Here is a 26136-nt window from a genome sequence, read left to right as displayed (position 1 = left end):
TTCAAAGGATAGTTTAGAGGTTAGGTTTTATTTAGGTAACTAGCGGCCCGGTGCACTGATTCGTGCACACTGAAAGGAAAATAATTAGAAGAAATATTTTAAAATTGCAACTTGCCATTTCTCCCTCAGCACCTGGGAGCAGGGTGGTGGCCCCACTCCCTGCCACTCCTGTTGGTCGCTGCCTGCAGGGGCCCAATCGCCCTGCCAATCATGCCACTGCCTGGTTCCCAGGCACTGAAGGAGCCTGACAGCACCCCACCCCCCACCACTGCCGCCGGTCGCCACCTGCGGGACCTGATCACCCCACCGATCGCCCCAGTGCCACCTGGCTCCCAGGTGCTGAGGGAGCAGGGCAGCGGCTCCATCCCCACTGCCCTGGCTGGTCACCGCCTGCAGGGGCCCGATCACCCCACTGATCCAATCGCAGGGTGACTAGTGGTGGCGAAGCAATCGGCCCCCGCCCGGTGACCAGTGGCTCGCACCTGCCTTGGCCTGGTGCCACTCACTCACCTACTCCACCATCCCGCCCTGGTCCTGCTCTTGTCGGGGCCCATCGGGGCCTGCAGCTCCTGTACTGCTGCCCGCTGCCAGCACCGTGTTGCCAACACCCACCATGTTCTGCTCCGCCCCCTGGTGGTTAGCGTACATCATAGCAAGCGGTCGAACTCCCAGCAGAACTCCCAGTTGAGGGGACAATTTGCATATTAGGCTTTTATTATATAGGAAAATTCATGTTTTCTCAAACTAGAAAAAAATCGAGTACATAACAGTCATGGGATTATCTTTTCTTTACTCAAACTAATTTTAAAAAGCTCTTACCAACCTCAGTGGCTCATACTCTTCTTTTTTTTGTTTTTTTTATTTTAAAGACGGATGTGCATTATTCCATACTGTCACTTCTCCTATGTCTTTCTGACTCTCCTTCAAACAGCAATTACGTGGAAATACCAAGAGATAAAGAAGTGGGTACGTTATCAGATACTCTAATATATAACAAAGAAATTATTTTTAATGCTTAATTGGTTTTTATAAACTTTGTAAAAATTTATGAAACTAAAATATTTCTGTTGCCTTGTATACAATTACAATTGCAAATTTTCATTTAAAGTATGAATTCTGACTTTGTAAGTTGAACTAATCTCAATTATATGAAGAGAAAAATTACTTTTGATAAGAAATTTAAATGTATTAGAAACATTTCCAAGTGCATTTTATTTTGAGTTTTGGTAGACTTTTTCCCTATAGGTTTGGGTGGATTTTTTCCCCATACATATTTGATAAAACTGATAAGATTCTTCTGTTACATTTTAGAAAAGAAAGATGATTTTGACTGGGGGAAATACTTGATGGAAGGTGAAGAAATTGACCTTAGTCCAAATATAGACACACCGGTAAGTGTCAATAGTTTTCCTATTGAAAATACAAATCCCTTCCAAGTGATACATATGACTTTTATGGGTCCTTCTGTCTTGCAGCAACTTCATTCTTCAATGAACTAGAGTAGTTTATTATGGGGGAGTCATTTAGATTTTATACCAAATCATTACTACTAGGAAATTGAATGCAAAGTATCCTTTAAAGAACTGTGACTTGGGATTTTTGCCACCAAAAATAAGTCCATCCATTCAAGACATTTAGAAAAAGTTTTGTTTGATATCGTTGCTGCTTTTCCTCTGAAATTTTCCTAATCTTTTAATATAAGTAGCTTCCGTTGTTACACCTTTCTTCGTCAGAATTGGTCTGAAGAGAGCGAGGATGAAGATGATCCTCAGCCCTGGAGCAGAGAGGACTCTGGGATTCAGGTGGATAGGACACCATTAGAGGAACAAGATCACAACAGAAAGCCGGGGCCATGTGTCAGCTGGAAAGGTATTGTGTTCTTGGATGTCGGCATCTTTCTCTAATGGAAGAATTCTCTAGAAGGAAAGACCAGCTTTGAGACTCATACCCATGTCATTTAAAATATTGGCAAGCTCTGCCATCCTTATAAAACAGATCTTTTCATCATTAGGTCTATAATTGTCTAAACAGGGGTCCTCAAACTTTTTAAACAGGGTGCCAGTTCACTGTCCCTCAGACCATGGGAGGGCCGGACTATAGTTTTAAAAAACGAACAAATTCCTACGCACACTGCACATATCTTATTTTGAAGTAAAAAAACAAAACAGCAAAAACACCTGCATGTGGCCCGCGGGCCGTAGTTTGAGGACGCCTGGTCTAAGAAGTAGTGCTATAGAATTAATGTTGAAAGGGGATTTAGACTGCAATTTTGTTCTTTTCTTATTGTTCTGAGAATTGTGTTGGTCCTGAATATTCTTAGTTTATTTTTTATTGGAGAAGGATTTCCTTTGCTAAAGTTGGTAACTAAAAGGAAAAGATCTATACCATTTAATTTTCAATTTGGGTGTCTGCTTTTTAGTGTTCACTGAAGAACTATGAACTCATAGGATCTAGAAAGAGCTGGAAACAACCTTATAGGTTAGGTCATCGAATCCGACTTCTCATTTTGTAGATGAGGAAGCAGCAGCCTGGCTACAGTGGTTTTCCCATGGCTGCACAGCTGAGGCGCCAGCCCCCGAGGCTGGTCTGTGCCCAGGCCCTGTGCGCTGTACTTGAACTTTGCCCCATGGACACAATGGAGTTAAAGCTGATTTTAGCTTCCTAATGACTTTCTCTTTTCTTCCCTTACTTTCTAATTCTTAATGGGGACGTTCAGAGCAGAGCGCAGATTGAAGAGCACGCCGCCACTGGTGTGTCCAGGGCCCTCTGCATATTTCTTCTCTTTGGGTCTTTCATTCTCCCTGCCCCCGGTTATAGGCACCTGTTCTGATGGAGTGGGTGTGTGTGTTCCCGCATGTGTTAACTTCTTATAAAGTACATTGTGTTAGTGAGTGGGTTCCGATTTTCAACTATATACGACTATGATACTGTGTGTAAACTTTGTTCCTCTTTGCTTTGAACTCTGGGTGAAATCTGCCCTTATCACTCTGTGAACATTTCTTCTGTTGCTCCCAACACTTCTGGGGGATGCTGTGCTTTGTACCCCCACATTTTTGTTAGTGGTGTCCTGGGCTGCCTGGCCTCCTCTGCCTAAGCTCCCCACCCATCATGGACCTGGTCCTACTTTATAAGATCCTCTCCTCTGTTTGGAGTCTATTTTCATTTGCATTTGTGTGAGGGTACAAGATGAGTGTTTGTGATTCCTAAGGCCCCTCAGTATAGCCCCTTCTATGACATCTTTTGCTTGTTTTTCTTTTTCAGTTACAGTTTACATTCAGTATTATTTTGTATTAGTTTCAGGTGTACAGCATACCAGTTAGACAATCATATACTTTACAAAGTGGTCCCCTCTGATATTTCTAGTACTACCTGGCACTGTACATAGTTATTACAATATTATTGACTCCTTTGCTTGTTTTTTTTTTTTAGTATTATGTCCTGTCTGCCCAACCTGACCCTTCAGACCTTTTTGGATGTCTAGATATTAATTCCTAAGTTTTAGACATTACAATGATCTTTTCTTAGTCACCTGATATTAACATTTTGCATGGTATCCTTCAAATAATGTCCTTTTTTATTGATTTTTTACAGAGAGGAAGGGAGAGAGATAGAGAGTTAGAAACATCGATGAGAGAGAAACAACAATCAGCTGCCTCCTGCACACTCCCTACTTGGGATATGCCTGCAACCAAGGTACATGCCCTAGACCAGAATCGAACCTGGCACCCTTGAGTCCACAGGCCAACGCTCTATCCACTGAGCCAAACTGTTTAGGGCCAAATAATGTCATTTTAAAAAATATTATATTGGTTTCAAACCTGTGACTTTTTTCATGGTGTGATTAATATTTTGGTCTTGATATTTTTCTCTGTATTCTCCCTCTGTTTTCTTCTTTTGTAGGTTAGATTTAGGTGTCTAGTGACTGCCAGGCCCACTGTTACCTATGAAGTGAGGTTAAAGAGTCCAGCTGATTTTTCTTCATGTCCTGTGCCAGTTTTCCCCAAAGCATCTAGTTAGTAGTCCATCCTTTCCACATTGCTCTGTGGTTCTACCATAATCATATATCAACTAGAGGCCCAGTGCAGGAAATTCGTGCACTGGGGGGGTGTCCCTCAGCCCAGCCTGCACCCTCTCCAATCTGGGACCCCTTGGGAGATGTCCGACTGCCCGTTTAGGCCCGATCCTTGTGGAATCGGGCAGTCGGACATCCCTCTCACAATCCAGGACTGCTGTCTCCCAACCACTCGCCTGCCTGCCTGCCTGCCTGATCACCCCCTAACCACTCCCCTGCCAGCCTGATCGACGCCTAACTGCTCCCCTGCTGGCCCAGTTGCCCCCAACTGCCCTCCCCTGCCGGCTCAGTCGCCTCCAACTGCCCTCCCTTGATGGCCTGATCACCCAAAACTATCCTCCCTTGCCGGCCAACTTGTGGCAGCCATCTTTGACCACCTAGGAGCGACCATCTAGTGCGAGGTTGTGAGGGTCAATTTGCATATTACCTCTTTATTATATAGGATTATATAGGATATGTGTATTTATTTGTGAACATTCCCTTCTCGTCCTTTAATTCGAGTTGCTGAGGAACAAATGATTTTAGTTATATGTCTTAACACATAGAAGACAAGTTTCCCCTAGCCTCCTTTACTCTTCACCAAAATGGGCTTCGCTTTCTCTGGACTTTTATTCTTCTGTAGACATTTTAGAAGAAGTACAATAAGTTTCATTTTTTAAATCTAGTTGGAATTTTTATTGGTATTGTATTGAATTTATAGGTTTACTTAGGGAAGATTTGACATCTTTACTTTGAAAATATCTACATTTCTTCTAATTTTTTGATGTCTTATCAGAGTTTGGAAAATTTCTTTAAAAATCTTTATCTGTTAATTTCTACAAATGTTGTCAGTTTTTGTTGTGAGGGGCATCTTTTTGGCGGTGTAGAACATTTTTGCTTTTGTGTGTGTGTGTGTTTGTTTGTTTGTTTGTTTTTAAAATGTATTTTATTGATTTTTTTACACAGAGGAAGGGAGAGGGATAGAGAGTTAGAAACATCGATGAGAGAGAAACATCGATCAGCTGCCTCCTGCACAACCCCCTACTGGGAATGTGCCTGCAATCAAGGTACATGCCCTTGACTGGAATCAAACCTGGGACCCTTCAGTCTGCAGGCCGATGCTCTATCCACTGAGCCAAACTGGGTTTATATCCAACATTGCTGGACTCTCATCTGTCATAATAATAAAAGGCCAGAGGCGTCACTGCTGAGGTTCATGGAACACCTCTTGGGCCCTCCCTCCACCCCCACCCCTTGGGCGCCGGCAGCGTCCGCGGAGCGTCACGGGCACCAGCAGCATCAGTGGAGCATCACGGGGCGCCGGCAGCATCGCGGAGTGTGCAAGGTGTCGTGGGGCGGCAGAAATGGCCCTGATGGCAGCTAGGCCTACGGGACCCTACACGTGCACAATGCTGGGCCTCTAGTCCTATATAATAAAAGCCCAGTGACCGTAATGGCAGAACGACTGCTCGACCAATCACTATGCGGTGCACTGACCACCTCTCAGTCCCTTTCCCTGGCCGGCTGGCTCCCATCTCCTGATGGCAAACGGGGACCTGGGGGTGGGTAGCAGGGGATGTAGGAAGCACCAAGAAAAGGCCCCCGCCCTGCCGGTCACCCCACACACAGAGGGCGACCCGTAGCGGGGCAGGGCCACAAACAGGCGGGACCGGCTGACCTCTCGGTCCCTCCTCCCCTGGCCTTCAGGCTCCAATCGCCCGATAGCAAACTGGGAACCAGGGTGGGTGGCAGCGGGGGAGGGGAGAGGCCAAATGCCGGCAGCTGGGGAAGATGGCCCTGATCACAGACTAGGCCTAGGGACAGTACCCGTGCATGAATTTCATGCACTGGGCCTCTAATCCTATATAATAAAGAGGTAATATGCAAATTGACCATCACACCCTCACACAAGATGGCCGCCCTTTGTTGTCATGAGATGGCTGCCACCATGCGATCACAAGATGTCCACCACAAGATGGCCGGCAGGGGAGGGTAGTTAGCAACCAGGCCAGCAGGGAAGGACAGTTGGGGGGGACCAGGCCCGCAGGGGAGGGCAGTTGGGGGTGACCGGGCCAGCAGGGGAGGTAGGGCAGTTTTGGGGAACCAGACCTGCAGGAGAGGGCAGTGGGGGGGACCAGGCCTGCAGGAGAGAGCAGTGGGAGGGACCAGGCCTGCAGTGGGGGGGACCAAGCCTGCATCAGAGGGCAGTGGGGGGGATCAGGCCTGCAGGGGAGGGCAGTTGGGGGAACCAAGCCTGCAGGAGAGGGCAGTGGGGGGACCAGGCCTGCAGGAGAGGGCAGTGGGGAGGACCAGGCCTGCAGGGGAGGGCAGTTAGGCGTTGATCAGGCTGAAAGGGGAGTGGTCAGGGGGTGATCAGGCTGGCAGGCAGGCAGGCAAGCATTTGGGAGCTAGCAGTCCCAATTGTTAGAGGGATGTCTGACTGCCGGTTTAGGCCTGATCCCACAGGCCTAACTGGCAGTCAGACATCCCCCGAGGGGTCCCAGATTGAAGAGGTGCTGGTCTGAGGAACACCACCCCACCCCCGCAGTGCATGAATTTCGTGCACTGGGCCTCTAGTATATAAATAAAAGCCTAAGCAACCGAACAACCAGTCTCTATGACACACACTGAGCACCAGGGGCCAGACGATCAATGCAGGAGCACCACTCAGCTGACTGGCAGGCGCCAGACACTGGGCTCACCACTGGCAAGCACAGCTGCAGCAGCATGAGCCTCTCCCACCTCCACATTAGCATGCTACTAAGCAGCAGTGGTAGCAGCAGGTGCAGCAGAGCCAGGATGAGTGGGAGCAGCACGGTGCTCACACCCAGTACTACATCTTCCAAGGGGTCCTGGATTGAGAGAGGGAACAGGCCAAGCTGAGGGACCCCACCAGTGCACACCGCCTGCAAATACTGACAGTTTTATCTCCTGCTGGTTCTTATATGTTATGTCTTCAAGACATGTTAACAGCCCAGCTGGTGTCGCTCAGTGGTTGAGCATTGATCCATGAACCAAGAGGTCGCTGGTTTGATTCCTGGGCAGGACACATGCTTGAGTTGCTAGCTCGATCCCCAGTAGGGGTTGTGCAGGAGACGACTGATCAGTGATTCTCTCTCATTGTTGTTTCTATCTCTCCCTCCTTCTCCCTTCCTCTCTTTCTCAAATCAATAAAAACAAAACAAAAAAGACATGTTAACGGTGTCTTTTTTCTGGCCAGCCCTCTAGTCTGCAGAGGAAGAAAGGGCAGTGGAAGTTGGTGGGTTTCATCCTTAAGAGGGTTGTACCTGAAATTCCTTCATGAAGTGTAATGGGCTTGGGTTATAGGTTCTGGGTATGGGACCTTTATCAAATTGAGACAATTTCCTTCTATTTCTGTTTTTCTATACTTCTTTAATCATGAATAGATATTGAGCTCTATCAAATGCTATTCTTTATTTGAGAGATAATCCTATAATTTTTCTCTTTTACTTTACTATTGCATTGATAGATTTTTTGATAGTGAATCGTTCTTGAATTCCTGAGCTACAATTCCTTGATCATGCTGTTTGTTTTTACTTCATTATTGGATTGGGTTAGCTGTTCAAAGTTCTGTTTTTCAGGTATATAGCATAGTGGTTAGACATGTATATAACTCGTATAGAGATCCCCCATACGGTTTTTTAAAATCTTTATTGTTGAGAGTATTACAGGTGTCTCCCTTTTACCCCCATTGCCCCACTCCGCCTGGTTCCCACCCTGTCCCAGGCCTTCATCACCCTTTTTGTCTGTGTCAATAGGTAATGCATATCCTATATAATAAAAGCCTAATATGCTAAGTGTCCGGTCATCCGTTCACCCAATTAAAGCGTAATATGCTAATGATATGCTAAGGCAGTGATGGCGAACCTATGACACGCGTGTCAGCACTGACACACATAGCCATTTCTGATGACACGCGGCCGCCTCAGCGGCCGCGTGCCGAGGATGAAACATTTGCTGCTACTGAGGATGAAACATTTGCGAAATAATGTTTTTTCCTCAAAGTGACACACTACCCGAGTTATGCTCAGTTTTTTGGCGAAGTTTGACACACCGAGCTCAAAAGGTTGCCCATCACTGTGCTAAGGTCACTCAACCACTCACTATGACGTGCTTGCTATGATGACCACCAGGGGGTAGATAGTTGACTATTCACTATGACATGCACTGACCACCAGGGGCAGACACTCCAACCTGTAGGTTAGCTTGCTGCTGGGGTCTAGCCGATCAGGACTGAGCAAGACGGTCCAGACATGCCCTGGAGTCCTCCTGCAGTCTCTCCTCAGCTGGCCAACCTCCTGTATCCCTTCCCGGCCCCAATCGTGCACCAGTGCCCTCTCGTAATCTGGGCTTAGGGCCCCCTCCCACCGCGAGTGCACGAATTTTGTGCACCAGGCCTCTAGTCCTATCTAATAAAGAGGTAATATTCAAATTGACCATCACTCCAACACATAAGATGGCCAGCAAGGGAGGGCAGTTGTGGGTGATCAGGCCAGCAGGGGAAGACAGTTGGGGGGACCTAGGCCAGCAGGGGTGGGCAGTTAGGGGTGAGTGACCGGGCCAGCAGGGGAGGGCAGTTTGGGGTGACCAGGCCTGCAGGGGAGGCCAGTTAGGGGTGACCAGGCTGGCAGGGGAGGGCAGTTGGGAGGGACCCTCCCCTGCAGGCCTGGTTGCCCCCAACTGCCCTCCCCTGCAGGCCTGGGTTATAGGTGTCTTGTGTATATTCGTGTTCTGTTCCTTCTGTGTCATGTCTTGTCATATAGGTTGGTTTTTTTTAATATATTTTATTGATTTTTTACAGAGAGGAAGGGAGAGGGATAGAGAGCCAGAAACATTGATGAGAGAGAAACATCGATCAGCTGCCTCCTGCACACCTCCTATTGGAGATGTGCCCACAACCAAGTACATGCCCTTGACCGGAATCGAACCCGGGACCCTTCAGTCCACAGGCCGACGCTCTATCCACAGAGCCAAACTGGTTAGGGCATCTGTACCACTTCTTTATCCAGTTGTCTATCAGTGGACAACTTAGGGTGCTTCTGATCTTGGCAAATGAGTCTATGCATAGGTTCTTTAAGTGGGTGCCTTGGATTCTAGCAGGTTCTCGTCTCATGGATGGACAGAATCCCTGCTAGTTTTCATAGCCAGACATTGTGAGGTCTCCTCTTCCTGGCGCTGGAACCCTGGGCTGGGGAGCCTGGTGGGGGGCTGGGACTCCTTGACCTCAGGGGGGACCTCTGCCTCTGAGATATCCCGTGATTTTCATATCCTCGAGGGTCTCATTAAACTTATCGGCCTTTTCCATGAAATTCTTGAAAAACCTTATAACCGTGGTTTTGAACTCTACGTCCATTCGTTTGTTCTCCTCCATTTCTTTCATTTGTGATCTGTTTCCTTGCCTCCTCATTTTCGCTGCTTCCCTGAGTTGGTAGGGTAGCTTTGTGTACTAGGTGTCCTATTGGTTCAACGGGTCAGCCTCCCAGTTACCTGAGGTGGACACTCTTGGTGCACCCCTTTGTGGACTGTGTGTACAGCCTTGTTGTAGTTAAGTCTTAATTGTTGTTGGTGTCACTGGGAGGAATTGACCTCCAGGCCAATTGGCTGTGAGGACCCGCTGTGTCTATAGTGGTAGAATTGCTGTGCTGGAGACACGTTTATGAGGCAGGACTTGTTCCAGTAGGGCTTTGGTGCTCACTGAGTCTGCCTCTTGAATGTGTCCCTTATGAGAGTGGTTGAAATGTGGTGTCATCTCACACTGACCACTAGATACACTAGTGTCTGGATCTCCAATGGGGTGCAGGTCAGCTACTGTCTGAGGCCCCCCCAGCAGGAGCTACAGCAAGAACTACAGTTTTCTCCTCTTTGCTTGAGTGGTTTTGGAGCAGTCTGACTGGAGCTGCAGTTTATTTGGTTAAGCTGCCACAGAACAGGCCATTTATATGCAAAAGATGCTGTGTGGAGCCTGGGCGGGTTTGTAGAATGTGCGGGGCGGGGTCTCAGGGCGGGGCGGGGTCTCAGGGCGTCACTAGGCTAGGGCGTGGCAAACAGCGATGGCTGCAGTCAGCCGTCTCTGCCTTTCCCCGTTTCCAAGTCCCCGCGTCCCACACTCCAGCACAGTAAACAATGATTGCTGGGCACATCTCTGCAAAAAAGTCACTCACTTTCTGACCCGATGGCCGAGAGTCCAGCTTCTCCCCGTAGGCGCCTGGGTCCCCCGCGTGTCCCCAGAAACTGGATTTCAGAGTGAACGGGAGCTTGTCTCCATGCGGGTTGAAGAAAAGCCGCGCGCCCAGTCGCCTGCCACCAGCCCGATTCGCGCGCCTCCGTACCTCAGCTTTTCAGCGTTTGTGCTCCTTTCTCTCCTTAGTTGTAAATCTTCCACTCAGCCAGCTTTCCCGTGGTTCTGGGTAGTAGACGTTTTGTCTTTTAGTTGTAGTTTTGAAATTGTTGTGCAAGGCGGCAGTTTAATTGTTTAACTTTGCCGCCATCTTGGTTCCTCCTGCTCTTGCCAGTCTTGATGTGACTTCTTCTTTCTTAGGACTTCTCTTCCTTTAGATGTCAGGCGGTTCTCAATGATGGCTGTTCTGTATGTTTAGTTGTAATTTTGATGTGGTTGTGGGAGGACATTAAGCACAGTGTTTACCTACTCCGCCATCTTGACCTGAACTTGGGTTAGCTATGTTTTAATATATATGCTTTTAAATAAATAATTATATATATACATGTCAGGTAGCTGCTATTTTTTTGTCGCCTGAGAATATGTTTTATTGGTTTTGGAGGGAAGAAGGGAGGGAGGGGGAGAGAGAGAGAGAGAGAGGGAGAGAGAGAAGGAGAGAAAAGGAGAAACATCAATGTGAGAGAGATACATTGATCCGTTGCCTCCCGTACGACCTTGTCTGTTAGGATTGAACCCGCAGCCTAGGTATGTGCTTTGACTGGGAATCGAGCCTGCAATCTTGACAGCCAGGGTGGTAGCTGTTATTTTAAAGAGCCTCTTTCTGTTGAATATTTGAAGGGACTTGTAAGTTCAGATATTGTGGCAAAGTTGATCAAGTGTTGTTGTTGTTGTTTTGTTAACTCATAACTTAAATATATTACATTTCCTTTAGTGGATGAGCCCGATGCCCGAAGCTGGCTGGAGCAGCATGTGGTCTATCAGTACTGGACAGCTCAGTCCTCGAGGTTTCCTCATAGTTTGCATTTGCACTCCAATTTAGCTGCTGTCTGGTAAGAAACTTGATTTTCCATTTAATGTGTTAATAGAAGAAATTTTGGTCATGGACTGCCAGAATTAAATTTCTGTTGCTATCCAGTTTGTGTCTAGGTTGGAATTGGCACAGCAAAGATGCAGAAGGAGCCACACCTTCCCTCACGTCCCCTGGAACCTTCTCCCTAACACACCCCCTGTACCAAGTGGCCTTTGGAGTCTGCATGGTAGCGGTCAGATGGGGCACTCCTGCCCGAGCCCCCAGCCTGAGTGGCTGCAGCTGAGCTGGCCCCTCTGGCTTTTCAAGGCCCTTGTGCTGCCCCAGTGAAGGCTTCTGCTCCACTGCAGTGCGCTCAGGCCAGTGACTGACCTCACCTGGGGGGGACAGAGGCATTCTAGTGGCTTCCAGTCAGATGCTGTTGAATTGTGGGAGCTGGATGAGAAGGAGACACTCACTGTCAACAGGTTCTGCGAGCATGCGTACAATGGTATAGTGTTCCTGTGCCTGTCCTAGCTCTGGCACACACGCTGTCAGGGGTGGCGAAGACTTCTGTATCAAGGCTTGGCACCTCACTCGGCAGATGGCACTGAATTCATACCCAGCTCACTCTGGGCATATCATCTGTGTTGCTGCCTCTCCCAGAGGACTCTGTATTTCTTCCGTGCCGTGAGGACAGTAGGGTTTTGCTCTGGGATATTCCGTCCTGAGCCAGCATCACAGAGGGGCTGTGCTGCCTCTGGCTACCTTCCTGCCTCACTGGCTGCCCCCTCAGCAGAGCGAAGGCTTTTTCTCTGGTGATAGGAATGGGCTGGGTTGTGCCCTCAGCTCCTGGGCTGGTGTTCTGCAGACACAGTGCTCCCTTCCGGGCGGGCCGGCAGCACTGCCCCTCCTGGGCGGCTCCAGGCTTTGCGGGGCTTTGAGAAGCTGCGCCCACAGAGACTTTGTGAGAAAAGCTTCTTGTCCCCACTCAATCGCTCCCTCTTGCCACAGGGGGCGGGGCAGAACCTGGACCTAACAGTGTGGCCAATTAGATTGGATTTCAGACAAAAAGCCAATCCCCCTTGAGTAGCCACCCTTTTCCCCTGCCTTCTCTGTTTGTGAGACAGCACAGAAGCTTTATATGTGTTGCTGCGCCAGTTCTGTGCAGTGTCAGGACTGTCTCAGCCTGGGGTGGCTGCATTCTGAGGTTCTGTGGTCATAGGCAAGAAAATTTTCTTGAAAATAGACATGTCTGTGTGTCTAAGTGTATGTGTAGATACATAGTTTTTGCTGGTGAGAAATAAAAAATCCATCGCACAACTTTCCCAAGTTCCTCCTTCAAAGAGTTCACAAAGGGTTTTGTGCTTCCCATGTAGCTGTGCATGAGGAGCTGGCCATGTGTGGAAGAGCTGTGTGTGTAGGCCTTCCTGGATTCCAGGAACAGCTCACATTCCACTAAGGGAGGGAGGAGTTTTTGGTAGAGCTTAATTCACCTTGATCATGTGCAACACCTCCATTCACAAATATCCAGTCCAGCTTACCCTGAGGGGGACCAGGACAATCTCACCACAGGTTTGTGCATCTTCTTGCCATTCACTGAGACAGAAATCCATTCTCTGGCTGAATAAGAAGTTTGGCCAGCCCTGGCTGGTATGGCTCAATTGGTTGAGCATCATCCCACGCATTGAAAGGTCGCAGGTTCCATTTCCGGTCAAGGCACATGTGCCCAGATTGTGGGCTCAATCTCTAGTCAGTGTGCACGCAAGAGGCAGCCAATTGATGTCTCTCTCTTTCTCTCTCTCTCTCTTACTCACTCCCCCCCTTCCTCTCTCTAAAGAAATAGGTAGATAGGTAGGTAGGTAGGTAGGTAGGTAGGTAGGTAGGTAGATTTATGAATAAATAACAATCAATTTAAAAAGAAGAAGCTTGGCTAGTGCCTGTGTAACAGACTAGCAAAGAAATGTCGTATCAGCACATAGCCTGAGGCTGACCTCTGCTCCCTCTGTTCCCTGGCAGAAGGAAGTCTCAATGCTATTTGTGTGGGCCTCGAAGATTTTAAATTGCAGCATCGGGCTGGCTGGTGAAATAAAAAGTTTAGGCTTTGTTGGCCTGTCTTTTGGAAAATAATTTTTTAAAAAGCTTTGATGTTAAAAAAAAGTACCATTTCCATTTTGACCAAAAAACCCCACAAACGATACATACTTTAAATATTTGCTTGAATCAGCAATAAACATAACAATTGGGATTGCTCTGAAAGTGCTTCCTCAGGAGTATTTTAGTTGATTTGTGAAAATTAATATGGAGGGCATTTACAGCTTGTAATGTGTTTACTCGTTTATTGATCACTGGTTAAATTACCACTAAATTGCATATATTCTTTGAGAGGTAATTTTAGGAAATGAGAAACTTTTTCATTGACATTTGCTATTTGCTTTCTAATAGGGACCAGCACTTGTACAGCAGTGACCCATTGTATGTTCCAGATGACAGAGTTTTTGTTACTGAGACACAGGTTATTCGGGAAACCCTATGGTGAGTCCTGTTCACCCAGTTAATAGTCTAGAAGACTTTATTAGTGAGAAGCAAAATGTTGCATTTTTAAAGAAAAGTGTTCCGGGTTTTTTCATCTGTGACCTAGAAACAGGCCGTTAGGTATGAATCCTAAAGAGTCCCCACTGGGCACCTGGACTCAGGAAGCCCACACTGCATTTTCAGCCACGGAGAAGACGGTTTTGATGTATTTACTTCTTTTTTATTTTGAATAGCTTACTATCTGATTTAATTAGGGTAAGCCATCACTTTTCTAATATCGGAGTTCAAAGCAAGGTTCCTAGTTTGCTGCTTACCGCTTGTAACAGGCAGAGTGTATCAGTGAAAGCTCACCTGTGCCTCAGGCCTGCACACCAGGAATCCGAGAAATTCGAGAGTGTCACACCGAACGAGGTGAACGCTCAGCAGGCAGCGCAGTCGCCGCGGAGATCTCCGGTTCTGCTCCCTCTGCAGAAGGGGGATGCTGGCCTCAAAGCAGGAAGCGGGGAGACCCTCTCCTCCGGGAGGAAAGGCTTCCATAGCCGTTTTGAACTTCTCTCTGGGACAGTATTGAGATTATCTTGAGTGACAAGGTAATCAGATTAAAAGATTGATGTCTTCTGTTTTCCAGTTATCTGACCTCTGCCTCCCCCACCCAATTCTGAGTCTTTTGTTAAATTTTCTTACTATTACTGTAGTGCAGGGCTGGGGAACCGCTGTCTGCAGGCCATATAAGGCCTGAGAAATCATTCGGTCTGGCCCTACCTAGGCATTAAGGGAGAGCTAATTAAATGTTTCACCAAATAGAACAGGCTAATGTTTAAGGAGATAATTATGTATGGCTGCAAATGATGTTATAAATATCCAAATGGCCCCTGGCTGAAGGAAGGTCCACCACCCTGCAGGAGTGAATATTTTTCTAGACTAAAATACACTCATTTTTTTATTTCATTTCAGGTTACTTTCAGGGGTCAAAAAGCTCTTTATATTTCAATTGATAGATGGGAAGGTAACTGTGAGAAACAATATAATAGTGACCCATTTGACACATGTAAGTGATTTGTATTTGTTATAGTTACAATTAAATGATAGGATTTATGTAGATCATCTTTATATAACTTTAGAACATTTTTCATTATTAAAACTACTAAATATATTTAAGATCTTAAAGACAAAATTAAGTGCATCTTAACAGTGCTTAGAGAATTCTTTAGTATTGTTTGTGACATTACATTTAGTTTTAATTTGTGTTTTCTCTTTTTTATTTGTCATTGTGTATTGGGAAAGCTGTATACTGTAATTTTTTTGTTGGTGTTGCCTGTAGTGCATTTACCAGAAATGTGTTTTTAAAAAGTTGAAGCCATAATTCTATATTCTGTAGAAATTAATGCTCACAGTATCCTTTGAATCTAAATATTTACTCTATTAGTTTGTCATCTCCTAAGTATACTGTTCAAAACAGTCATGAAAGAAATATTTTACAGTGAGGGGGATATGAATTTGAGTGCTTACAGAGACTGACTTTAGTAATTGCCGTTTTTAATTCTCATTCCCTCTGACCACAGAGCTGTTTGCGGTCAGTGCTGGAGCAGATAGCAGCGTATGGCCAGGTTGTGTTCCGACTCCAGGAGTTCATCGATGATGTCATGGGGCATAGCTCCGAGCACACGCTTCCTGGGAATGGATCCATCCTTAAGAAGCTGACAGAAGCTCCCTTTCGGACTTACCAGGCTTTCATGTGGGCCCTATACAAATACTTTATTACTTTCAAAGAAGAACTTACAGAAATTGAGAAGTGTATCATCAATAACGGTATTCAAATGTTCTTCCCTTTGACACACAACATACTTTGAATGTCATTTAAGTTGTTAATTGATATAAAGTTTGAAAATTACATGGAAAATAAATAATTGTTATGAGTACATTCATTTTTTAAATTATCTTACATTTATATTTAAGCTGTTCATATCTTTAAAAATACAAACAGTAACGAAAGACTGAAGATTTTTCCTCCTGCTCCAATTGTCCAGATGAGTACTCAGTTCCTCTCCCCAGAGGCAGCCAAGTGATCAGTGTCTGGTGCACCCTCCCTGAAAGAACTTAGACACATGCAGTCCATGCCTGTTCGTATGTTTATACCTAGACGTCTATTAACTGCCCCCTTCAAATTATTTCTTATTTAAATTTTTAGGGTTGCTACCTTATGCCCAGCCAGCGTGGCTCAGTGGTTGAGCATCGACCTATGAACCAGGAGGTCACGGTTCGATTCCCAGTCAGGGCACATGCCCAGGTTGTGGGTTTGATCCCATTAAGGGGCGTGCAGGAGGAAACCAATGATTCTCTTTCATCATTGATGTTTCTATCTTTCTCCCCCTCCCTTCCTCTCTCTGAAATAAAAAATATATAATATTAAAAAAAGAGATTACTACCTTATCTATCCTATCTAAACAGGCAGTCGGACATCCCTTGAGGGGTCTCAGATTGGAGAGGGTGTAGGCTGGGCTGAGGGACACACACACACCCATGCACGAATTTCATGCACCAGGCCTCTAGTATGTATATAAAAGCCTAAGTGGTGACCAGCCAACCATTCAACCAATAGCTATGATGCGCACTGACCACCAGAAGACAGACACTCAACGCAGAAGCTGCCGAGGTGCAGTGACTTGGTAGCTGCAGTTCTCGGGTGACGCACTCAGAACCAGAGAGGAGAGAGCCCGATTCCAGGGTGCATCACCCGAGAACTGCCCTCTCACAACCCGGGACCCCTCGGGGGATGTTGGAGAGCTGGTTTCGGCCCAATCCCCACAGGCCAGGCCGAGAGACCCCACCTGTGCATGAATCCGTGCCCTGGGCCTCTAATAAGTATATAAAGAGCCTCCTCATTTTTATTTTTTTATTTTTTTTAATATATTGATTTGAGAGAGAGGGAGGGGAAGGGAAAGAGAGAGAGAAACATTGATTTGTTGTTGCACCCATCCATGCATTTGTTGGTTGCTTCTTGTATATGCCCTGACCAGAGATCGAACCGCAATGTTGGTGTATCAGGACAATGCTCTAACCAACTGAGCTACTAGCCAAGGCCCCTTTTGGTGGGCATTTAGGTTGTTTCTGATCTTTTGCTATTGCCAACTGCTGCAGTGATAACCTCTTAGCTGTAAATCACAGTGCACATGTGCAGCAAGTTATCTATAGCATAAGTTCTTAATGCATTGCAGACGGATCACGGAAATTCTCATGTTCTCATATTACACAGTGTTTTACAAAGTATCATACTTGAAAAAGATACTAGCTTGTAAGAACATGTAATCAATAACTTCAAAATGCAATGGGTATTTAATTTTTTAAAGCTTGCCTTTAACATTTATGTAAAACTAGAGGCCTGGTGCATGAAATTCATGCACGCAGGGAGGGTCCCTCAGCCCGGCCTGCACCCTCTCCAATCCAGGACCCCTTGGGGTATGTCCAACTGCCTCTCGCAATCTGGGACCGCTGACTCCTAACTGCTTGCCTGCCTGCCTGCCTGATCGCCCCTAACCACCTCTGCCTGCCTGCCTGATCGCCCCTAACCACTGCTGCCTGCCTGACTGATCCCCCTACTGGCCTGATCACCCCTAACTGCTCCCCTGCTGACCTGATCACCCCAAACACCTCTGCTTTGCCCCACACCCAGGACCCAGGCTTCTCTCCCTCTGGCCGGCTTCAGGCACCCAGGCCTGCTTCACCCAGCCTGGGCTGCAGCCGCAGGTGCCCAGGACCGCGGGATGGGCTGCTTGTTCCCTTCCCAGGATGCAGGCTGGCTGGTCCCCATTCCTCTCTCGCAAGCTCATTAGTGCCTGGCTGGTCCCCATTCTGCTCTCCCCAGCTCATTTGTGCGTGGCTGGTCCCCAATCCTCTCTCCCCAGTGTTAAGTGTCTGAGCACCAGGACGTGAAGGTATGATGACCATTTGCATATTAGCTCTTTATTATATAGGATGTTTTTTGTACTCGTTCAGTAGAAACTTATCTGGCCACTAGGTAAAGCTAGCAATAAAACAATTGGTCCACAATGTATAAGAGTGGAAGTGCTGGGCCGAGGAGGTGTGATGGCATGTGTAATTTTGATTGATTCCACCACATTGTTCGATAGGTACAGATAAGCAACTTCATTCTTGCAGGCAGTGTAAATGAATACCTGTTTCCTCATAGTCTTGCCAACAGTGTATTCTCAAACTTTTTGATACTGACAGGTGTGAAATGGTGACCCAACCCAGTGTTGGTTTCCTCCTCAATTTTACTTACAACTGCTGCACAAAGTAATGCTGAATCCTGTGTTCCCATCACCCCACATTCCCAATGGGTTACATAGCTACATCTGTTACCAAACTAGGAAATTGACATGGCGTATTGATTAACTAGTCTACAGACCTGATGTGGGTTTCACCAGTTTTGCAGGTACTTCTGTTTTGTTGGGAGGGGGAGGGGGCGAGTAATACCTGTGTGCAGTTAGGTGACATTTTGTCACATGTGCAGATTCACAAAATCACCTCCATGTTGGGGACTCAGAGTTGTGCCATTCCCCACAAAGGGACTTGCTCTTGCTCCCCCTTTGTAGTTAGTCAGCCCCCCTCCCCTCACTGAAATAGTAGCCCATTGTAGTCTGGGATTTTTTTTTTTAATATATTTTATTGATTTTTTACAGAGAGGAAGAGAGAGGGATAGAGAGTTAGAAACATCGATGAGAGAGAAACATCGATCAGCTGCCTCTTGCACACCCCCTACTGGGGATGTGCCCGCAACCAAGGTACATGCCCTTGACCGGAATCGAACCTGGAACCCTTGAGTCCGCAGGCCGACGCTCTATCCACTGAGCCAAACCGGTTTCAGCTAGTCTGGGATTTTTTTCCCCACAATGTAGTTTTAATTTGCATTATTTTATTACAAGTGAGATCGTGTATCTTTCTATATGTTTAGAAATCACTTGTGTTTCTTTTTCTGTCAGTTCCTTTATACATTATTTTTCTGCTTTTTTTTCCCTTTAGGAAGTACTTTCTTTAGGAATATGAATCCTTTGTGATATAAGATGAAAACCCAGCATCCTCTGTTGGCTCTGCCTTACCATAAGTGGCTGAACACATTTGAAAGCATATTTTTCCTGGCTAATGAGTTTGATTTCTTGATATTTGCAGATACGACAATAACTCTTGCCATAGTAGTGGACAAGTTGTCGCCTCGACTGGCTCAGCTGAAGGTTCTGCACAAAGTCTTTAGCACTGGGATAGCAGAAGTCCCACCAGACACTCGGAATGTCGTGCGGGCATCTCACCTGCTTAACACCCTGTACAAGGCCATTCTTGAATATGACGATGTTGGAGAAGCCTCTGAGCAAACCGTAAGTGGGCCCTCATCTAGTCTAAAGTGTGGGGCTCCATTCTGCCCAGCTAAAGGAGTGGTGCACAGCTGTCCTAGCTTTTGTAAAAACAGTGTTTAAGTCATGCTATGCAGACACTGCAGGGTTTTTAAATGAGCTTCTAAATTGTAATTGCCATGATCACCAAAAGGGTGAGGAAAGGACAAAGCAAAGCATAAAGCAAGATGTGAAAAATACCTAGCTAACTTACATCGATATTTGCAATAACCCTTTCTTTTTTCATCTTTATTGTTGAAAGTATTACATGTCCCCTTTTTTCCCTCATTGACCCCCTCCAGGCCAGCTCTGTCCCTCACCTCAGGCCTTCACCACTCTATTGTCTGTGTCCATGGACCATGCATATATGCATACAAGGTCCTTGGTTGATTACCTTCCAACCACCTACCCTCCTCCGCCTTCCCTCTGAGATTCTGCACTCTGTTCCCTGCTTCCATGTCTCTGGATCCACTCTGTTCACTTTATTTTGTTCATTAGATTCCACATGTGAATGAGATCATGGGATACTTGTCTTTCTCTGACAGACCTATTTCTCTTAGCATAATACTCTCCAGGTCCCTCCATGCTGTCTCAAAGAATAAGAGATCCTTCTTTTTTACTGCTGCACAGTATTTCATGGTATAAGTGTATTACAGCTTTTTTATCCACTCGTCTACTGATGGGCACTTGAGCTGTTTCCAGATCTTCGCTATTGTAAATTGTGCTACTGTGAACATAAGGGTGCGTACATTCTTTCTGATTGGTATTTCCGGTTTCTTAGGATATATTTCTAGAAGTGGGATCACTGGGTCAAATGGCAGTTTCATTTTTAATTATCTGAAGAAATGCCATACTGTTTCTCATAATGGCTGCACCAGACTGCATTCCCATCAGCAGTGCACGAGAGTTCCCTTTTTCTCCGTGTCCTCGCCAGCACTTGTTTGTTGAAGACAGCCATTCTGACAGGTGTGAGGTGATACCTCATTGTCATTTTAATTTGCATCTTTCTGATGATCAGTGACTTTGAGCATTTTTTCATATGTTTCTGGCCATCTGTATGTCCACTTTGGAGAAGTATCTATTTAGATCCTTAGCCGATTTTTTTTTTATTTTTTTTATTTATTTCAGAGAGGAATGGAGAGTGAGAGATAGAAACATCAATGATGAGAGAGAATCATTGATAGGCTGCCTCCTGCACGCCCCCTACTGGGAATCGAGCCCACAACCTGGGCATGTGCCCTTGATCAGAATCGAACCCGGGACCTTTCAGTCCACAGGCCAATGCTCCATCCACTGAGCCAAACCAGCTAGGGCCTTTGCCCATTTTTTTATTGGATTGTTTGTCTTCCTTTTGTTAGTTGTGTGAGTTCCTTATATATTTTGGATATTAACCCTTTATCAGATGTATCATTGCCAAATATGTTCTCCCATACAGTGGGCTCTCTTTTCGTTTTATTGATGGTTTCTTTTGCTGAGCAGAAGCTTTTTATTTTGATGTCGTCCCATTTGTTTATTTTCTCCTTAGTTTCTTTTGTCCTAGGAGATGTATCAGTAAACATATTGCTATGAGATGTCTGAAATTTTGCTGCCTATGGTTTCTTTTAGGATTTTTATGGTTTTCCGCCTTACATTTAAGTCTTTTATCCATTTTGAGTTTATTGTTGTGTATGGTGTAAGTTGGTGGTCCAATTTCTTTTTTTTTCTTTTTTTTTTTTTTTTGCATGTATCTGTCCAATTTTCCCATCACCATTCATTGAACAGACTATCTTGACTCCATTGTATGCCCTTGCCTCCTTTGTCAGATATTAATTGAGCATAATGGCTGGATTGATTTCTGGGGTTTCTGTTCTCTTCCATTGATCAGTATGCCTGTTCTTGTGCCAGTACCAGGCTCTTTGGAGCACAGTAGCTTTAGAGTAAAACTTGAAATCTGGTATTGTGATTCCTCCAACTTTGTTCTTTCTGAAGATTGCTGCAGCTATTTGAGGTCTTTCTTAGTTTCATAGAAATGTTTGAAGTGTTTATTATAGATCTGTGAAATATGCTATTATTTTAGTAGGGATTGCATTGAATCTGTAGATTGCCGTGTGTAGTATGGACATTTTAATGTTAATTCTACCAATCTGTGGACACAGTATATTCTTCCACTTGTTTATATCTTCTCTGTCTCTTTTTTCAATATCCTGTACTTTTCTGAGTACAAGTCTTTTATCTCCTTGCTTAAGTTTATTCCTAAGTACCTTAATTTTTTTTGTTGCGATTGTAAATGGAATTGTTTGTTTAGTTTCTCTTTCTGGAAATTCATTATTGGTGTATTAAAAAAAGGCATCAATTTTGGGGTGTTGGTTTTGTATCCTGCTACATTGCCAAATTCATTTATTAAATGTAGTATTTTTTTGGTGGAGTCTTTAGGGTTTTCTATGTCCAATATCATATCATGAGATTTCCACTTCTTCCTTTCCAATTTGGATGCCTTTTATTTCTTCTTCTTGTCTGATCATTGTGGCTAGGACTTCCAGTACTGTGTTGAACAGGAGTGGTAAAAGTGGGCATCCCTGTTCCTGTTCTTAGGGGAAATGGTTTTAGTTTTTGCCCATTGAGTATGCTATTGGCTGTTGGTTTGTCGTATATGGCCTTCATTATGTTGAGATATTCCCGTATTCCCACTTTGCTGAGTTTTTATCAAAAATGGTTGTTGGATTTTGACAAAAGCTTTTTCTGCACCTATTGATATGATCATGTGAATTTTATTTTTCATTTTGTTTATGTGATGTATCACATTTAGATTTGCGAATATTGTACCAGCCTTGTATCCCTGAATTAAATGCCACTAGTTCATGGTGTATGATCTTTTTAGTATATTGCTGGATCTAATTTGCTAATATTTTGTTAAGGATTTTAGCATCTAGGTTTATCAGGGATATTGGCCTGTAATTCTCTTCCTTTGCAGTGTCTTTACCTGGTTTTGGAATTAGGATAATGCTGGCCTCATAAAAAGTGTTTGGAAGTGTTCCTTCCTCTTGGATTTTCTGAAATAGTTTGAGGAGTATAGTTATTAGTTCTCTTTGAATGTTTGTTAAAACTCCCCTGTGAAGCATACAGACTTGGACTTTAGTTTGCTGGGAGTTTTTTAGTTACTGCTTCTATTTCCTCAATTGTTATTGGCCTATTCAGGTTTTCTGATTCCTCCTGATTCAGCTTTGGGAGATTGTATTTTTCTAGGGATTTCTCCATTTCATCCATTGTCCAGCTTGTTGGCATTTAGTTGTTCATAGTGTTTGCTTATAATTACTTGTATTTCTGTGGTGTCAGTGTTTACCTCTTTCGTTTCTGATTTTATTTATTTGAGTCCTCGCTCTTCGTTTCTTGATGAGTCTGCTAACAGTTCATCAATCTTGGTTATCTTTTCAAAGAACTAGCTCTTGGTTTCATTGATTTTTTTTTTTTGGTATTGTTTTTTAAGTCTATATAATTTACTTCTGCTCTAATATTTATGATATCCTTCCTTCTACTTACTCTGGGCTATTCTTATTGTTCTCTTTATAGTTCTTTAAGTTGTGCTATGAACTTCCCTCTCAGGACTGCTTTTTCTGTGTCCCAGAGGTTTTTGTTTGTTGTGTGTTTCCAGGAAGTTTTTATTTCTTTGTTGATCTCATTGGCAACCCATTCATTGTTTAATAACATGCTATTTACCCTCTTGTGTTTGAATGTTTGGGGTGTTTTTACTGTAGTTGATTTCTAATTTCATTCCCCTGTGATTTGAGAAGATGCTTGATATGATTTCAATCTTCTTGAACTTACAGAGACTTGTTTTGTGTCCTAACATGTGGTTTTTGTGAATGATCCATGAGCACTTGAGAAGAATGTATATTCTGCTGCTTTGGGATGAAATGTTCTATAAGTGTCAATTCAATCCATCTGGTCCAGTGTGTCCTTTAGAGTCACTATTTGCTTATTAATTTTTTGTCTGGAAGACAAAAATCCAGTGAAGTCAGTGGGGTGTTAAAGTCCCTTACTATGACTGTATTATTGTCAATTTCTCCCTTAAAGTCCTCTAGAAGTTTTTTTTATGTATTTTGGTGCTTATATATTGAGTGCATATATGTTTACCAAGGTTATGTCCTCCTGTTGGATCTATCCCTTTAGTAACATGTAGTGACCTTTGTTGTCTCTTGTGATGGCCTTCATTTTGAAGTTTATTTTTTCAGATATGAGTATTGCTACCCCGCTTTTTGTTTTGTTTTCATTTGCATGAAAATTTTTTTCCATTCCTTTACTCTTGTCCTGTATGAGTCTTTTGTTCTGAGGTAGGTCTCTTGTAGACAGCATATAGTTGGGTCATGTTTTTTATCCATTCAGCTATCCAATATCTTTTGATTAGAGCATTTAATTCATTTTCATTTAAGGTTATCATGATAGGTGCCATTTTTAATTCTGTATGCCTAGGTTTCTATTTCTTCTTCTCATTATAGCAGTCTCTTTAGCATTTCTTTTTTTTTTTTTTTAAGGTCTCACACATTTATTACTGAACCAACCTACTATTGCAGGGGGAAAAAATCAATAGAGCAAAATCACAAGTCCATTAATTTTCCAACTAAAATGCCCCAACTGTCCAAACAGTAGCATCTTTTCAATCATTTAAAGGTGTAGGCAACCTGGATGTAGCATAAATATGTGAGTCATCTCTCATGTGTGATTCCTCATAGGCCCAGTTTGGTTCTTCTTCAATGTCTCCTCTTCAAGTTGTACCTGATTTTATTACCAGTTTTCATCCGAATCCATTGAGGAATGGGCCAATTCTGCTTTTGTGTCTTGGCCAGGAACCTCTTGATTCTGAAAGTCTTGTGCGAAGACATGGTGAAGGAGAAGCGAACGCACATACCTCGATGGCAGAGAAAGAGAGAGCTTTAGGATTTCTTGTAATGCTGGCTTGGTGGTGATAAACTCCTTTAGCCTTTTTTTGTCTGGGAAGCTCTTTACTTCACCATTTATTTTGAGTGATAGACTTGCTGGATATAGTAATCTTGGTTGCAGATCCTTGCTTACCATTATCTTGAGTACTTCATGCAATTCTCTTTTTTAGCCTCTGCCTGAGGCTACTCAGCAGGAGCTACGGAGAGATCTGCAGATTCCTATTCTTTGTTTGGGGTTTGGAGGTGCCCAGATGAGGCCCAGCTGTGAAGCAGTGCAAGCTGCTGTGGGGCCATGGGCCTTCTTTTGGATGTTCTGGGTCTCTCTGACTAAGCTGCAATTTGTTAGGTAATTTTAGATTGCAAAGTGCCAAGCCATTCCTATGCAAAAGCCTCTGTGCACAGCTTGGGTGGGGCAGGGTCTCAGGGAATTAACAGGGCAAAGTGGTTGTGCAAGGCTGCAATTTCAGGTGTTTACCTGTGCCGCCAACTTGGTTTCTCCCAGATAAGTTTCTTATCTCCATTTCATTTATCTCTTCTTCTGGAAAATTCTCTTATTCTTTCATTTGGGGGTTGTTTTTCAGACCCCCCATTTTGGCTCCGTGTTTAGGTTTGTGACTATGTATGAGGTACATCTGCTACGCCTCTCAGTCTCTTGTGCAGGACAGTGTCAGATGCTATTTCTGACTGATTAGATCAGGCAAAGATGCAAAGCCTCTGGAGACTCTTTTCTGCCTGCAGACTGATTGGGTTCAGTCTTGAGTAGCCCTCAGTTAGTCATCAGAGGTGGGGCGAGAGGTTTCCCAACAAGGTGGGGCAATTGCTTCTGCCTGGAGGCTTATTGTTATTTCAGTCTCATAATGGACCTCAGAAACTCCACACATGGGGCACGGTATTTTCCAATAGTGTAGGTCAGCTGTTTTCCCTCCAATCAAAACTGCCTGAATAGCAAAGGTTTGCTGGGAACGATGTCCTCCACAGCATGAGGGGATGACTCAGCGCAGGAAACCAGGGTGTCTGCCTTCCAAGCTCTAACCCATGAGCCCCCAACCCTGGCTTGTGCTCACACAGCTCTAATCCACTCTGACCTCCCTGTGCTGGAGCACAAGGTGAGTGGCTGCACATGGAATTTTGTGTGCTGGCCCATTAAGAGGGTGTCTGCATTTCCAGCCATATCTCCCTCTCCAGCTGGTCTTCAGTTGATTATTCAGGGTGATTTTTTTTTTACTTTAGTTGTAATTCCAGTATGGTCCTGGGAACATACCAGTGTAGCACCCACTTAACTCTGCCACCATTTTTTATCTTGCATAATCCTTTCTAAATAAAATTTCAGCCCAGCTCGCATGGCTCAATGGTTGAGCGTCGATCTATAAACCCGAAGGTCTTAGTTCAATTTCCGATCAGAGTACCTGCCTGTGTTCTGGGCTCAATCCCTAGGCAGGGGCATGCAAGAGACAGCCAGTCAATGGCTCTTTCTCCTCATTGATGTTTCTGTTTCTCTCTCCCTCTTCCTTCCTCTCTGAAATTATATTTTAAAAAATAATTTTTCAGAAATGCAAATTTATGATATCAGGCACCTAGAGCAGTCAGATTCTTAGAAACAGAAAGTAGGATGGTAGTACATATTTTAGGTATATTTCCTAGTTTGTTGGTGTACCGTTTTCTCAACATTTTTATGCTGCAGTTTAGTCCAAAGGCAGTTAATTTCTTTCTGCTGTGCAATTTTTTGTATAGTAGAATGAAATAATTTCATTTTTTATATATACATATACATACATATGTATTTTTTTAGTTGATTTCAGAGCGTAAGGGAGAGGGAAGAGAGGTAGAAACATCAATGATGAGAGAGGATCATCGATTGGCTGCCTCCTGCACGCCCCCTACTGGGGACTGAGCCCGAAACCCAGGCATGTGCCCTTGACTGGAATCGAACATGGGACCCTTCAGTCCACAAGCTGAGGCTCCATTCACGGAGCCAAACCAGCTAAGGCATTTCCTCATTTTTAATGGGCATCTTGCTAATTGCCCCATTTAGGTAAGGGAACTGTATC

The 26136-nt window shown here is 44.6% G+C and overlaps 2 protein-coding genes across 8 annotated transcripts in view; one reads left to right on the top strand and one right to left on the bottom strand.

The window, feature by feature from the left end:
• Window positions 1–26136, top strand: part of TUBGCP5 (tubulin gamma complex component 5) — a 105911-nt gene that overhangs the window by 38694 nt on the left and 41081 nt on the right. For 6 of the 7 annotated variants that reach the window (XM_079790391.1, XM_079790397.1, XM_079790393.1 and 3 more), the window contains 8 exons: window positions 870–966; window positions 1312–1391; window positions 1734–1869; window positions 11182–11299; window positions 13702–13791; window positions 14746–14839; window positions 15354–15600; window positions 18958–19160. In XM_079790391.1, the coding sequence (XP_079646517.1) occupies window positions 870–966; window positions 1312–1391; window positions 1734–1869; window positions 11182–11299; window positions 13702–13791; window positions 14746–14839; window positions 15354–15600; window positions 18958–19160 (1065 nt within the window). The remainder of the gene's footprint in view (window positions 1–869; window positions 967–1311; window positions 1392–1733; window positions 1870–11181; window positions 11300–13701; window positions 13792–14745; window positions 14840–15353; window positions 15601–18957; window positions 19161–26136) is intronic. The other variant, XM_079790396.1, reaches the window with a different exon arrangement.
• On the bottom strand, window positions 19172–24248 carry LOC307110891 (large ribosomal subunit protein eL39-like). Its single transcript, XM_079790399.1, has one exon. It carries the CDS (start codon window positions 24053–24055, stop codon window positions 23900–23902), a length of 156 nt encoding a protein of 51 aa, XP_079646525.1. The 5' UTR covers window positions 24056–24248; the 3' UTR covers window positions 19172–23899.

The sequence above is a fragment of the Cnephaeus nilssonii genome, assembly GCF_951640355.1.
Source record: "Cnephaeus nilssonii genome assembly, chromosome: 14".
Taxonomy (NCBI): Eukaryota; Metazoa; Chordata; class Mammalia; order Chiroptera; family Vespertilionidae; genus Cnephaeus; species Cnephaeus nilssonii.
The sequence above is the reverse complement of the archived record's forward strand: the minus strand, read 5'-3'. Positions and strand labels throughout refer to the sequence as shown.

Bases quoted from the DNA above. Each gene is read 5' to 3' on its own strand.
- LOC307110891 (XM_079790399.1), bottom strand. From the start codon at position 24,055: ATGTGCGTTCGCTTCTCCTTCACCATGTCTTCGCACAAGACTTTCAGA.